This window comes from Leptonotus elevatus, chromosome 16 (genome assembly GCF_054856555.1).
Source record: "Leptonotus elevatus isolate MCC_2025b chromosome 16, RoL_Lele_1.0, whole genome shotgun sequence".
Classification (NCBI taxonomy): domain Eukaryota; kingdom Metazoa; phylum Chordata; class Actinopteri; order Syngnathiformes; family Syngnathidae; genus Leptonotus; species Leptonotus elevatus.
Genome location: NC_141254.1, coordinates 16,192,539 through 16,208,452, shown reverse-complemented (window position 1 = coordinate 16,208,452; position 15,914 = coordinate 16,192,539). Strand labels below are relative to the sequence as shown.

Below are 15,914 nucleotides of genomic sequence, written 5' to 3'. Positions count from 1 at the left end.
GAAAAACATATAAATGGCACTTAGCTGTTGGAGAGATTCTAATCCACTTCCTGGCTCTCATCAAAGTAAGGCACATTCCTGCATGTGCAGGATTTGGTTCTATGTGTCGGCACCAGGTAGCCCCCAAGGACCACGTGAATAGCACAGGTGGATGTTCTAAAAAATAGCTCACCAGTGTAGGGCGGGCATTGGGATTTTCTAGGAATATTGCATAAATGGTCATTTAAAAAATGTAATTGATTATTCCATTAATTGTAGTACATGAGTTGTGCGCTTTTATTTTGAAAGTTGGTGTTGTAGATTTCCGTGTGTTTTCTGTTTTCTTTTAGCCGACTTTCCAAATTTCGGTCAGACTGGCACGTTTAAGCCGGTGGCAGTCAAGATTCGGGGCGGCTTCAGGACACGGGAGGTGCGCGGTGGAACACGATGTACGTCTGACATGGGGGCGAAATAAACAGAGCAGCCCTTTTTTTTTCTTTTGTACTCGACATTGGTGGGAAAGATTTCACCTAAAAATGACAAGACATAGCCTGATGTGCTATCATATATAGTATAGCTGTAATTGTAATGTGCTTTTTGGATGGATATTTTAAATAATATTTGTGCATACATATAATATAACAAATGACTTTATGGAATCATACACAAAGCCTAAACAAAACCATGAAATTTGCACAATTGCAAATAATTTTAGAACATACATATTTGACTACAAAGCGCTATAGAAAATGGATTGATGTATTTAATGTTGTTTGCACACTGGTCCCCGTTTTTGAATATTATTCAAGGTTTAGGCAGCAAAGCAAAGTCCACAACCATTTTCAAGGAAGCCATAATTTATTTACGTAAACACAATGAATTTCCCCTTGACCTGCACAGTCCACTTCATTTGGGTTGTGACAAGTGTAGCTACTGTATTTGGCAAAAAATGATTCAAAGTCTATAAAAGAAGATCTTACTATTGCCATTCAAGAAAATACATATTTCATCGCTTTGTTATCTGGAATGTTGCTTTTTTTTTTAAATGATCCTTTTTTGTTTGTGGACCAACCAAAATGCAGCCATGTACATTTACAATATATACAAATTGAAATGATGTGCATTTCAAACTCGGTTATTTTATTCTGCAAGGGTCGAACTTAATATAATGTTAAAAATCAATGCACACATAATCAGAATATATGTTGTGATTAAATGTGATTATTGTTTTCTGGTTGGTATTTTGGCCCCGCGGTCATCTTCATCATTTAGTCTTTTTTTCTGAAAAGTGCTGTGGCCTGACTTAGAAATCCATCATGGTGAGGAGATTGTCACATAAAAAATAAAAAAAAATACATCTTGTATTTTTGGGGGCCTAAAACAGCAGACATAATCATTTTGGTGACTGTCTTTTTCTCATGTCTCTTTTTTTTTCTCCATCTAAGAAACTCGGGGCGCTAACTAGCAAACTGCAAGGCTTCCCGTTCTGCCTCCCTCTGTTGATCATTAATTTTTGTGTGTGTATTGTGACTGAAGACAAATTCACTTTTTTTTTTTTACGTACTTAGCCGATAAATGTGATTCTGATGACATTCAGTCCTTTTGCACATCATTCAGTCCTGTTTCAATAATGTAGCAGATTGACGGCTGAATATTCATGAAACGATCTAAAGTCTTCGCATCTAGTGTGAGGAACGTTCACTATACCTGAGACCAGATATGTGATGAGTTTGTGCAGCATGACTACAAATGAAGGTTACACACCAGCAAAGCTGGTTTACATCAGTCCCTTCCTCTAGCGGCACACATTTTAGACCTTAACGGGACATATTGTAATATTATGTCAAGTCTATTTGATAATGGTGCACACGCTGCTTTTCACAATCTCAACGGGTGTGGATTGTTTCAAAACAAAAACAAAAAGCGTTAAGCACCGGTCTAGCCCATCTTCTTCTGTCGATCCAGAAACTTTTGTCTTCTGTCGGGAGGGATCTCATCTAAACCGATGCCGTGATTTCTTCCCCTGCGAGAGGAAACGGAGCGTGAAAAATGTACGGGATCACCAACTAATGTAATACTGTCGCGTTTGATGCCGACATATGAAAATTGTCATCTTAACGGGCTCACTGAAATTGCACGTTTGCATTTCAAGCACTTTATGATGCTGCCGTGTTGCGTAATGCTTACCCTTGAAGGTCTGGTGGAATTGGCAGGGGTTTCTTGAAATCTTCCCTTCCCACCAACCAGAAGGTGTTCTCAATACCTTTACCCTATTGAAGAAAAAAAAAAAATCACAACGTAACGTGCAAGCCATGTATTTTTTTTTGGGGGGGGGGGTTGTTTTTGCAAGCATTCAGCGAGTTTCATCCAGTTTTTACCTTTAATTCCGTCATACCCCTGACTTTAATTTCGTATCCCATCTTCAAGCTGTTAAGGATGTCTACTGTGGTCTGGTTGACGTGTATTCTGTAAGCTACACAACACACAAACAAAATGCAGTTAATATTCGTGTAGGTGCAAAACTGAAATCTATTTACGTTTTGATATGCGAGATCTTGGAGGCAGCAGACTACAGATATATATTTTTTTTAAATCATTTGCACCACTTCAGATTAGCGATGTAACGATAACGGCAATATCGCGATATTAAAATTGCCACAATATCGTCGTCGTCATGTCACCATATTTAAAGCAGTTCTGTCCATCTGTTAAGGTGAGGTTGTATTCTATTTATGCAGTTCTAGCACCCTCTGGTGGTTAGTTTATAAGTAGTTTAATTTGTATTAGGAGTATTTTGGCCGCTGTCCAACAAACACCAGCAAATGTTTTTCAACATTTTCGTCAAAAAACATTACTTTTCGCCCGATTCAGCTGAACAATATGGAGGACCAAAACTGCCAAAAAAAAAAAAAAAAAAAGACTAAATAAGTAAATAAAAGTTAAAATTAAAACAGATATAAAAAATATAATTCTAAAATTAAATACAAAAAAAATACATATAAATTGAATTAAAAAAACAACAAAAAATAAAAAATTTAAACAAAATTAACAGTTTGTTGTTAAAAAATAATCTAATATAGGGAGCCATGCATCCGGAGCTATTTAATAATAATACTATAGGGATGTTTAATACTACTTTCTTCAGACCGATACCAGTATGAGTATTCATGCTTGAGTACTGACTGATACCAAGTACCGATACCACTAGTACTTATGATACATAAAATTTCAATTAAAACAATGACATATCATTCTGAACAAAGACCATCTTGTCTTTCTGACGCACAAAAGACTTATTCAATGTGAGATTTTTTTACTGATTTTCTTTTTGTGCTTTTAGTATCAGTGGCTGGTATCGGCATCCTTCACTCTGGTTCGACCACGCCTCTCAATCAAAGTCAGCTGACCTGTGACGATAATGGAGGACATGTGCCATATAGTAAGTGGATGCATGGAAAATTTGTAACCTGAATTGTCCGTTTTGGATAAAAAATGACAATTTGAATTCTGAATCTTAAAAAGTAATTTGTAATGTTGGCGGATGCACTTTGCACATAATTCCTTACACCAATACATACTTTCAGGGTTTTGGCCCCATCTTGTGGCACCATTACAAAAGAGCACCAAAATACAGGTGAATTTGCAAATAGGCTTTATGATGCTTTAACACTGAAAAGGAGCAATTCAAATTTTCTACATTACATTTTTTTTCTAACTGTACAAATTGGAGATTGACCAACAATCTTGTGGTCCATCTGAGAGGTTCCACTAAAAGCAAATTCCAGCCCAACATGATGTTAAATGTCACAGGATTATCTTTCTGCACATTTCGGTTGAAAATGCACTTCATTCCTGGAACATGAAACCGGGCCGCCAGCGCATACCAGTTTATTTACAGTAAAACTTTGAATTGACCTCTAATTCTGTTTATAGTCTTAAAAGATTAGAAAGGGCTCGTCACTTAAAGCCCCGTTTAGCCTCAAGCGGCATGCACACACCTGCCCTCAGCCACATGTTAGTCTTGGGAGGGGGGGGGGGGGGGATGGGAGGCGTGGGCGGGTGTGGGGTTAATACAAACTTGCTTTTCTCCTATGTGAATTCATTGAGCATGTGATGATGAGACACTCACGCAACCCGGTGGACTCCATTCGAGATGCTGTGTTGACTGTGTCTCCGAAGAGGCAGTAGCGAGGCATCGTGAGGCCCACAACTCCTGCCACGACTGGGCCTGAAAGCGCACAAATTTGAACAAAATAACTATAATTGGCTATTTAAAAAAAAACAAAAAAAACATTTTCCTTAATGGAATAAAATAAAGATGAAGATTAAGTGAAACTACATTTTATTTTTGTCATTGGAGCAAAAATGTCCTTTAAAAAAAATATATATTTAATTCATGTCATACCTGAGCTTTGGGGGTTCATTTTAAATGTATTTATTTTGGTACATTCGTACAGAAGATGGAAGGTCAAAGTTTTTTCGCGAATCGTTATTTATTTTATTACACACTACTTATTACTCCATATATAAAAAAAAAAACAATACTAAAATACTAAAATAAAATAATACAAACAAAACAAAAATGAATCTTTTTTTAAATAATAAAAACTAACACAATCTAACCAACTTCCAATTAATTTCAGATCAAAATGTGCTAATTAAAAAAATGAAACCTTTACTTTATCACTGGATGAATAGCATTGACTTGTGGTGGATGCTGTGTGTTAATTGGATGACAGCACCCTAAGTGGATAGTGCTTCACTATTTCAGGAATAAGTTCCAGACGAGGATCAAGGAGGTAAAAATACCTCCTTTACTTAGCAGCTTGCGCTACCTCATGCGTACCGATCTGCAAGAAATTAACTTCACATTTTTTTGTATTTTATTTCCCATCCATATACCGCAGTGTAACACGTGTTAACAACATAACAATACGTTTTGAAGCATTATTGTAAGATGACCATGTTTATTTTCATGGCCGTTGCTCACCGGAGTGCAAGCCAATCCGGATGCGAACTCTTAATTCGGGCATGTGTCTCATCTTGAAAGTGCCGATGCAGTGGAGGATGTCAAGAGACATGTTGGCCATCTCAGCCGCATGACGGTTGCCGTTCCTATTGGGGACTCCGGAGGCCACCATGTACGCATCTCCGATCGTTTCCACCTAAAGACCCCCCCAAAATGAAAAAAAAAAAACAACCCACATTAAATATCATTTATGTATGACCACTCCCTCCGCACTCACCTTGTACACGTCGTGCAGCCCGATGATGGCGTCAAAGAGCGTGTAGAGGTCATTCAGCAGGTCGACCACCTCGATGGGCTCGCTGAGAGCCGAGATGGTGGTAAAGCCTACGATGTCGCTAAAGTAGAGCGTGACCTCGCTGAAGTGTTCAGGTTTCACCGGCTTGCCTGTCTTCAGCGCCTGGGCGACAGACCTGGGGGGGGGCAGCGTTGTCATCCTGAACCGCCTTCCTCACTTTTTTGAAGATGGTCAACAGATGTCGCATGAACTGAACTCATGACCGAGGATTCAGAAGCGCCACGGAATTAGCACCATTTATGCTAGGTATGTTTATCGCCTCTTTTTGATTTTGAAATGATTGTGTATGTTTCAAAACACTGCTGTAAACGTCTGGAAAGAAAGAAAGGAAGAAAGGAAGAAAGAAAGAAAGAAAGAAAGAAAGAAACGTAGCAACAGTGGCTACAGTGCTAATACTAGCTTAGTATTGTTAGCGCTGCTTTTTTTTTTAAGTTTTAGTAAAGTGAGGTTACATTGCTACCTTGCTAGCAGTTTTAGCATCGGAAACTCACCCTTTTAAGGATTAGTCACCTCTCCAAATTTGAACATTTTAGTTTCTTAGATAAAAAGAAACTGTGGATCTCATTGTGTATGAGACAATGCCTCTTTTTTTAATCTGTGTACACCACTGATTAATCATATCTGATATATATATATATATATATATAGTCATTTTCAAGTTAAATTAGCCTTTTATAGGATACTAATCAAATCTAACAGTTTTAGCCTCTTTGATACTATATGACACTAATTCTCACGGCTGTAAACCGGTATACACACTGTAACATTAGCTTTAAATTAATTTGACTGTGATAAACTTTCTTTCTTTCTTTTTTTTTGGGACAGTATTTTTGATATTATATCATCGTGTGGATTCTCGTAGAAATGTAATGGCAACCTTCTGAGATTTAAAGAGGAAGTCGAGTAAAAAAACAAACAAATAAATAAATTAAATTAAATTAAATTATGTTCTGTGTGTCCCCACTAGTCTAAACACAGCATTGTGATTAATATTACGTTTGTGAAATATGAATGAAGCAGAAACGTCTACCTGATTGTATCTATGTCAGTGGACTTTTTGCTTTGTGCCGCTATTTGCTGTCAATTGAAAATGAAATCAAAATAAGTGAGTGTATTTTTCTGCTTATTCCACAAACACAATATTAATCAGAATACAGTGTTTAGACTAGTGCGGTGTGTTTAGAACATATTGTAAAGAACATTTCTGACTTGACTCCCCGTTAAAAATGACATCCAGGTTGACAAAACAATAGACATTACAAAACAGATAACCATAGCAGAGGTAGATATAGCAAGGACGAAACCATGCAAAAAATAAAAATAAAACATGCCGTTGTCTTTGTTTATTGCTTGGTTAGTTCTAATCCTAACTGGTTAGGCTGCGTGTACTTTTTAAAATATTTTTTGGAATGTTTACAAGAAGACTACAAATATGATTCAAAAGAGCTTCCCTCACAGTGTGATGTTGGCGTAAACTCACTTGGGCAACATCTGGGCTACCAATTGGTCCGTCTTGTGTCTCTCCACCTCCAACTCTTCCGTCCTCTCCCGGATCAGATCCTCCAAGTTGGACGAGTACTGCTCCAACATGCGCAACATTGAGTCGATGATATTGGTCTTCTTGCCTTTGGTGATGCTTTTAAACTGTCGAGACAAAATGGAGACAGAGTGACAGCCAGGTACGGTTAGCATGTCCGCCAGATGTAGCTTTTTGTGTAATTTTCACCTGTTTGAAAATATCGTGAAATGTGGGCCTCTTGTCTGGTTCTTCGCTCCAGGCCTGCTTTATGACCTGGATGATGTCCAGGGGGGCCTCATCGACTGAAACGGTGGGCCGACACAATGGAGGGGGCTCTTTGACCTTGCTGATAATCTCTGCCAAAACACACAGACAACACTGATATAAACAATAACACGGAGACGCACATGCAGATTGAATGTCTTGCTTTTATCGTTAATGCGTTATAGTGATGAAAACAAAATGTTGTCTTGGACTTTCAGCCACAGTTGTAATGCTTATCAGTCCTCTCACTGATGTGTGACAACGATGACGAGATTAAAAATAGGCAGTGAACCTCAGTAGGTTACATTACAGAAGACTTTAAAATACTGTTTCTGTCTTATGCTGACTTTTGCTAAAAGTGGAAAATAACTTTAAATATTTCTTGACAATAATATGTTATATGTGACCTCACTAGTCTAAACATGATTATTTTTTTAAATATTACATAAATAAGAGTTACGCAGCAAGATCTAGCCGTTTTTATCCATCTCAGGAGGCGGCCATTTTGTCACTTGCTGTCGACAGGCTCAGGCAACGACCAATCTCAGCTCGCCAGTTTTCTGAAGCTGAGCTGTGATTGGTCGTTACCTGAGACCTGAGCAACTGTGATGTCATTTTCACGCGACAGCAAGTGGCAAGATGGCCGCCTTCTGATATTGATTTTGCTGCTTATGCTCATATTCCACTAACACAATATTAAACAGAATACCGTATTTACACGAGTGGGGCTGCATTGAACATATTATTGTTGGGTTGACTTCCCTTTTAAAAAGTAAAATGCAAAGAAAGAAAAACATTGCAGTCAGTAATAAGTCGCCTGTAATAAAATACGATTTGCAAATGACTGACATCGTGTATCAACTCACCCTTGGGTGGCATGTCCAACATACAAAAAGGTGCAGAGCGGGAAATCACTTCCTGTGCAATGATAGAAAAACTGTAGACGTCTCCTGGAAACGTCCCCTTTTTCCTCAGAGCAAGATTGCGTAGCAGCTCAGGAGCGGTCCAGAACAGATCTTTTGGTTGAGACGGCGATAAAACAAAAGACCATGAAAGTTATATATTGTACGGAAAAGGAAAATCGAAGACCTGACGTAAACTCACCCTCGGGCTTTTCGTCCTCTAAGGTGATGCTCTGGGCATCGAGAAGTTCGTTGAAGCCATAATCAGTCACCTTCAGCACAAAGCGTCCGTCCACTACACAGTTCCTGGATTTGAGGCGCCCATGAAGGATTCCTCGATTGTGCAGGTACTTCATTCCCTGTTGAGACATGACGAGTGAGTCCACTACACACACACACGCACGCACACACACACGTGTGTATTTCTGTTCCTCCTCTACCCTGATAAGATCCATCAGCAGGGACGACTTGAACATCCAGTCGAGCCGCACTTCCTCGTTGATGAGCAGGTCCTCCAGGCTGCCCCTGGAGCAGTGTTCCGTCACCACTCCGAAAATGCCACAGTCGTAGAATAGTCCCAGGAACAGATTGAGATTCTCATGCCTCATGTCTCTGAGCTGCAAGAATTAGCCCACACACAATTGGAACGCGACGCAAAAAGCGTTCCCGTGCAGGGACTCCCTTCAAACACTGACCTTGACGAAGACCGACTCAGTGCTGCTATTGACGCTTGATACAGCTCCGGGTGGGCCTTTCTTCAACCAAACCCAGTCGCCCTGAGATATACAGGAAACAACAGAAAATAATAATAATAATAATAAATAGAAAGATCAATAAACAAAACGTAAAAAAAAAAATACATCAAAACAATTTTTTCCCCCAACTCGCCTCAAATACAGCAACATTGGAGCTGTCTGGTGTCGAGGCCAAATAGCTGCGACCGGACACCGAGTGGTGAGGCGTTTTCATATCCAGCTGACTTCTCATGATGCTTTCATCGTTCAGCTTCTGCTCGCAACAAATAAGCAGATTACCGTAACGAAAGTATCGGTACATCTTAACACTTTATCAATGAGAAAATGCAAGAGAAGATTTGGGACTTGAGGCCGTCGGCATTTGACAGCTTATGTATTGCAGTTTTTCTACACATGAAGAAGTTCGATGGCTGACGCGCTGCTCCAAAGTGTAGCACATTTGACGCTATCCATAGCGAGTGTCAGGTTTTGCTCAACCACCTGAAGTCGGTACGGGTAACGCTTTCTCGCCCACTGGAGCGGCTGCTAAATGGAACTTTTGTTGATGTTGAGTTTCAGTGCAGCCATAGTGATAGACTTTCCTTGGATTAGTGTGAACGCCTCCTCTAGGAGTTCAGTGTTTTCATCAGTGGTGGTAGATAGCGGAATTTTAGCAAAGCCTTGTGACAGCTATAAAGGCTTCTGAAACTGGTGCTGAACTGCAATCAGGGTCAAAAAACCGATGAGAAGGAAGTCCTGCACGGGAATGCTTTTTTTGCGTTGCGTTCCAATTGTGTGGCTAATTCTTGCAGCTCAGAGACATGAGGCATGAGAATCTCAAACAGTTCAGCTTTAGCCACAGGTGCTTCTAAACGAGCTCGTTACCTGCCATGTGAGTAGAAACACCTTTTGGGCTAAAGCTAATCTGTGGCAACGTTTTTACTTTCTGGACCTGAATTTTCCACCTCTGTGTCCATCTTAATGATAAATCTGCTTACCTAAAACTGTTTTACTCAAATTGTTTTCTGGAGTTAACATTTAGAACGAGACACCAAAGCCCCTTGTTCTGTACACAGTTTGGAAGTCGGCTTTCCACTTCAAAACCGAGTTAAATTACAAAAACCACACCGCACACGTCATTTCCCACGGAATGAGATAAACTTAACAACAACGGATGAGAAACGTCCTCTTCGAGTTACTCCTCGCTGTGACGCGAGGAGACTGGAATCCAATAATGTAGCATCCTAAGCTAAGGCGATGCTATAGCTATCCTCAAATCCTAAAAATGAAAGTCACTAAGCAACTAGCTAGAAACCAAACCAAACCAAAAGCCGCCAAAACCGTGCGAGAACTGACCCTTCGACTGATTTGAGTGTTAATGAAGACCAAGTCATCCAGACTGAGGACTACTTTGGTGGATCCACCACTGTCTCCAAAAGTGAAGCCCACTCGGCCACTCCTCCTGGATGGAAAATGCGAAACAGACAAATTACAATGTATCAACCACACAAACATTGGATCAATAAAAGTTTTCCGCTACGCACTTGAAATGAATGAAGATGTTTATGGCACCAGCAAGCACCATAGCAAAGAGAAGGAAAAAGAAGATGGCCGTGTAATCCATTCCTGTAGGACGACAAGAGGTTCACTACGGCGGACTGCGAGTTTCCTTGCGACCGCTCCAAAAGACGGCGTCACTCACCTCCACTGCAGGCAAAATAAGGACTAAACCAACAACTGGAGTCGGTGTAGGGGGTACTACCAGCAAAATGGATTGACCGGCCAAGATATTTCAAGCCTCCGATCCTGCCGTCTGTGTGCGCAGCCTCCAGAACGTGAGTGGAGTACAGCGAGTTTCCCATCCCGCTGTAGTCCAGCACCACGTAGCGAGCCTGCATGCCTTCGCCGTCCCTGCTCGCCCTCAAGTGCTGATTGAAGCCCTCGAACTCAAAGCCGCCCTCGCTGGCGGCCAGGATCTCGCCCGTCACCCATCGGCCGCCGTTGGCGCGGGCCTGCTCGGTTGCCATGGCTATGTAATACATCATGTTGTAGATGGAGCCGAAGAACGGAGAAACCTAAAAAAAAAAAAAAAAAAAAAAAAGGAGACGGGTTATTATGTGCTAACGTGAGCGGGGGAAAGCGCTTCCTGAAAGTCAATGCATGATCTGAGCAGATGTTCTCACATGTTCCGCCGAGGTGCTGCTGCGGATTTCGTAGCTGTCCTGGGCCTCTTTGTAGGCCTGGTAAAAATTGCGCTCTCCGGAGTCTATGGTGATGGTGAGGACTCCGTCGTAGGCTTTCCTCAGCTTGGTGTCATTGCCCAGGTTGTAGTAGAGCGCGTCGTCGTACGGAAGTGAGTAGAGCAGCGTGTCGTAGGGGATGAAAATGTAGCCGCGGTCGATCATCCGCATGGCTAGAGCGGATATCAAAAGTTCGTACTGGGATTGGCCGCCGATCAGGACGGAAGGCATGCACATAATGATCACTGTGAAGAGAAAACCAGATCGTTAGCGTGTTATCAAGATTGAGGTTTTTGTCAGACGATACCATTTTTTTTAATCGTAATTAATCGTATGACTTCTTATCTGTCCTAAATAAATAAAGTTTTCATATTCTTGTTATCATAAGTGGAAGAAATGTTAAACTAATAGAAATATGGGTGCATCGGTAATTTCATAATAATTCATAAAATTTAGTTAAAATTAAAAAGAGGTACTGTACTGTAAAAAAAAAAAAAAGTGTGTTATGGATTTGTGTTGAGGTCATTTTTCTGCCACTAGATGGCATTAGTAAGCAGACAGCTCAGTGCATTTTTCTTTTCATATAAAGATCTATTGAATCTTTAACATGAAATAACTTCTGCACATTTTTAAAATTGTAAAACACAACTTGACCCCAGTGTCTCCACAAATATATCCCTTATTATTAAATTTATTACTGCTAAATTTTCATGTGGAGGCGTCTGCTGCGTTGCGACTGGAATTCCCCTAGTACCGCCTTTCCAAGTAATGGGCGGTCATTAATCGTGCATTAAAAAAAAAGAAGAGCGGCATTAAAGGAACTTTAAATGAACTCAAAATGAACACACTGATTTTGACACCCCTCGTTGTGAAGCTCACCTCTAACCCGATCTGTTTCCCGAACTTTTGTCAAGGCCTTCCTCGGCCCGTCCGCGCCCGCCTCCATGGTCACGACAGGGTTGACGGGCAGGCCCAAAGCCCTCAGAGACGAAGCCAGCTCATACCCGGTGGCCTCCCAGATGTCGCTCTCCTCCGAGATGATCGCCACGTGGGCCCAGCGGAAGAAGCGTAGCACTGTGAAAAGCACACGCGACGACAACGGCTGCGGGCGGAGGAAAGTGGGATACATCCCTCCTTCCCCCATCTTTGGTTTCAGGCAACTCCAGGAGAGAATTCCGACATCCCACTCTTTAGCGTACAAAGCAGCCGAAGAGCAGTATCCCGGGTTGGCCGGGCCCAGGAACGCCGAGCCGTATCCTTCGAGCTCAGCGAAACGAGCCATGGCGCGGGAAGACTTGCAGTCCTCGTTGACCAGCGTGTAGTCGTACCAGTAGCCTTTGTTGAGGTGGGGGTCCTTGTTGATGCGCGCGGTGGCCAGGCGGGCCGCCGTGTCCGGCAGGGCTTTGGAGTAAAAGGGGTCACAAGTCCAGGGTCCGACCAGAGCCACCTTGAATGTGGTCGCCCAGGCTTGACACGGTAGGGATGAGATTAGGAGTAAGGGCATTAGGAGCCGACTTGCCCAGCAGCTCTGAAAACGCCGCACCGGGGACAATGGCAACTGCGGTTTTGATAACGAAGATGACGCGGACGAGGAAAGGAAGACACGACGAGCTACGGTTGCACTGTTTGTCCACGTGTGTCTTTTTCTCCTGGGTTCGAATGAGGAGTCATGCTGCCATCGAGGGTGGTAGGACAGATTGTGCAGGAAGCGAGGGTCTCTGTGACTTGCCATCCCTTCGCACGGTTTCTATGACGTCCCACTCAGGGAGATGGCGAGCGTGGCTTGGTGGTGTGACGGTGGGTGGCGGGAACCTCTCCCTTGGCACTCAGCAGTCCTTGAGTCCTAAGATGGGCCGATGTCGACAACACTCCGAGCCATCACTGCCTCCGGGTGAGAGGAAAATATGTGGGGAGAGTTAAATATATATGTATTGTTAAAAAAAAGATATCATATTTTAAAGATTTCTCAAAGACCAGATTTGGGTCAGCAACAGTAACTGTTAAGAGACATTTTAGGCCAAAGAAATAAAAAAACATTTGAACATTGTGATGAACGAAACAGTGTCTTATCTTATTGTAATGTACTGAGGGCCTCAGAGCTAATTAGAATTACACCATAACAAAAAATAAATACTTTTTTTTTCTTTTTTCATACTTTGTTTTTCATGCATTTTTTAGACTTTTCTGCCTTTCTGACAATTTTGGCAATTTTATGGACATATGGTAATTTTTTGCCTCTCTTCTTCCTTTTTGGACATTTTTTTACTTCCTTTTTTTTTTGCTATCAATTTTCTGACATTTTGGGCAATTTTGTGGACATTTTATGGTCATTTTCTGAATTTCTTCTTTTGTTTTTGGACATTTTATGACATGGTAGGGATGAGATTAGGAGTAAGGGAATTAGCAGCCGATTTTCTCAGCACGGTTGTTGTAAATTGATGTGACTTAAGCTTAATTTGATCAAACAAAGGTCAACTGCAAACTTGTCTTAACCCGATTCTTATATGATACATTTTAGAAATATTCCAGTCGTTGTGATAATGTGGACAGTTCAATAAAATAAAAAAACTTACCTGGATTTGTTCTCTTTAAAGAGGATCCATGTCAATGTTGCATAGCATCCAAATTCCAGCTTGTTTCCAGTTATGGTGACAAATGTCATAAGTCATTCAAGAGAATAACAAACAAACCCCCAAAAAAATCTTCTTTCAAGTTTAAGTTGCACAGTCACATCTCAATATCTCCATTTCTTAAATCTGCCATCGCTTGTTGCTCTCCCAGCCTGAGACTGGGACCCTCCCCACACCTCAGATGATGCATGACGACAACAAGAGCAAATTAAAAATAATAATAATACATTTAAAAAAAAAAAAAAAGAAAGGAGGGGGGGAAACTGCTAGGACAAGATAACAGGTAAAAGAAAATGGAAAGGAGCGGGGAGGACATTCAAGCTGTGACTTCTCAGCCGTCTTTATCTTTTAATCCATACTAGTGTGGGGGAGAGTGAGTGCGGGGAGGGCTCAAGGAGATGAGGGGAAAGTTGGGACGTACACGGGCCATGGACGGGGGTTTCCCACTCCGACCGGGAAATTGTCATCATAGCATAACCCCACATATAGAAAATGATACAATCAAGTCGACTACTGGTGGATGTTGAATTGCGTTTAGTAGCATATTATCGATTGATTTTCTATATTGCTTGTGCTCAGTAGGGTCAAGGGTGAACTGGAGCCTAACCCAGCTGACAATGAACCTATCATCATATTATCGCTATTAAACCCAAGCAAGTATAGGGAGAAGGTACAAACTCCACATAGTAAGAAATTCGAACCCTCAGCTGTATTGCGGACGTGCTAACCGCTAGCCTACTCTGCACATTTTAGATTATATTATGGGGTTATAATAGTTTGGGATTTTTCATTAGAATTTTTTTTTACATTCTGACAATTTTTTTTAAATTCAGTCAGTCAATTAATTTTTCAAGTAGGTTTGTTAGCTTTTAATAATTGTGATTGGTTTTTTTTTTGAAAATGCTTTGTTTTATTTATTTTTTTAAGGTTTAGTGTTTTAAAAATATATATATATGGGGTATAGTTGTCAAGTGCAAGATAAAAAACAAAAAGCTCAATTGTCAAATGGCCTTTGACCTTCCTCCATCTGTATGGACGTACAGCAATACCAAAATGAATGCATTTAAAATAGATAGATTCAGGCTGGATTTGTTTCGAATTTCCCGCTGTGACTCATGTATGCATTGTGTACTTGAAGAAGGGAGAGTGTGCAGTTTTATTTTTGGCCACAGGTGGCAGTAGCGATCCGAAATTTCAATTTTCTGCCTTCAGCAGTTCGATATTGCATTCGTGGAATATGAGTTGGAAAGCTGAGCCATGATTGATCGTTAGCCCAGCCTTGAGCAACTGTGATGTCCTTTTTGGTTGACAGCAAGTGGCAAAATGGCCGCCCTCTGAGTTGACACAATAGTAATCAGAATGCCGTGTTTAATCTAGTAGTGGTGCACACAACATATAGTAAAAAAAAAATCTGTATAAATCTTTGGGTTGACTTTCCTTTTAATTGACAAAGCTATCATTTTAGATAGTTATAGGAATGTAAGATGGAGTTTCAGTTAGTTTTAATAAAAAAAAAACATTTCTATTTTATTTTGTTAACAAAAACGTAGTTTTCACTATAGTAACAAACAAATCGGATTCAAACCCCCAACCTCAGAATTTGACCAAAAACCAAACCACAAATTACACGTTTACGAAGGGCCTTAGTGGCCAAGATAAATCTGAGCATCTTCCACATGGCAGTGCCACCACAGGCTCAAGTGCCGTATAATCTGGAGGTGACGGCTGTAAATAACCTGCCCTGCGGTAAACTACTCCTCGTCTGCCGTGACTCTTCTCTCCAGTTTACAACAGCTGGAAATGACCCCCCCCCCCCCCATGGGGCAAACTCCCCATTTTGAGTGTAAAACATCCCTAAATTCAAGCATACGACATATTCAAAATGGCCCCCATTGTGGAACTCCACATCGATGGCTCCACCGCCGCACGAAAGTGCGATGATGTGTTTTGTCCTGACTCGCGCACCGATAGCTGCCTCGCTGCAGTAATCAGATTAGTCAGGGGAGGCTGTGCTAAACTCATTTTGCGGCCCCGCAAGCCTCTTAGTGACATGGCTAACGGCGCTGACGGAGAGCCTGGCCAAGTAAAGTCGGCCACGCTCAGCAAAGGAGCAGCTTGTGCCAAAGATGAAGAGGCAGCAATGGTGGCAGCGTTCAGCACTTTTGAACTCGGCATAACCTCTGAACTTTGGCAGAAATTGTTGCCCTCCGACAAATCGTATTCCTCTTTCTTACGCGCGCTTGGATTTACTGTCGTGCAGTGTCAAATTTCTAAGAACATCCCACCAGGAATTCTTTATTCTACGAAGAAGCTTCTTGCCAC

General features: G+C 41.3%; 1 protein-coding gene across 2 annotated transcripts; it reads right to left on the bottom strand.

Moving 5' to 3' along the window:
* Positions 1-818: 818 nt before the first annotated feature.
* On the bottom strand, positions 819-13,919 carry gucy2d (guanylate cyclase 2D, retinal). 2 transcript variants are annotated; one of them, XM_086098557.1, is made up of 19 exons: positions 13,536-13,919; positions 11,842-12,847; positions 10,906-11,207; positions 10,425-10,797; positions 10,267-10,348; positions 10,079-10,184; positions 8,877-8,996; positions 8,684-8,764; positions 8,429-8,605; positions 8,191-8,347; positions 7,953-8,102; positions 7,030-7,178; positions 6,784-6,947; positions 5,226-5,418; positions 4,970-5,144; positions 4,109-4,207; positions 2,358-2,452; positions 2,167-2,249; positions 819-2,002 (listed from the first exon to the last, which is right to left on the bottom strand). In XM_086098557.1, the coding sequence occupies exons 2-19, from the start codon at positions 12,692-12,694 to the stop codon at positions 1,918-1,920; spliced, it is 3,444 nt and encodes a 1,147-aa protein (XP_085954683.1). In that variant the 5' UTR covers positions 12,695-12,847; positions 13,536-13,919; the 3' UTR covers positions 819-1,917. The 2 variants fall into 2 exon arrangements, with proteins under 2 accessions (XP_085954683.1, XP_085954685.1); XM_086098559.1 differs by having other exon boundaries at positions 11,842-12,843.
* Between the last annotated feature and the right edge of the window lie 1,995 nt (positions 13,920-15,914).

What these genes read in the sequence shown, in the direction of transcription:
- gucy2d (XM_086098557.1), bottom strand. Translation starts at nt 12,694, where the DNA reads ATGGCAAGTCACAGAGACCCTCGCTTCCTGCACAATCTGTCCTACCAC. An exon ending in CCAATGTTGCTGTATTTGAG is followed by an intron (nt 8,765 to 8,876) that starts GCGAGTTGGGGG and finishes TGTATATCTCAG; the next exon opens with GGCGACTGGGTTTGGTTGAA. An exon ending in GGGGTATGACGGAATTAAAG is followed by an intron (nt 2,250 to 2,357) that starts GTAAAAACTGGA and finishes TTTCTTCAATAG; the next exon opens with GGTAAAGGTATTGAGAACAC.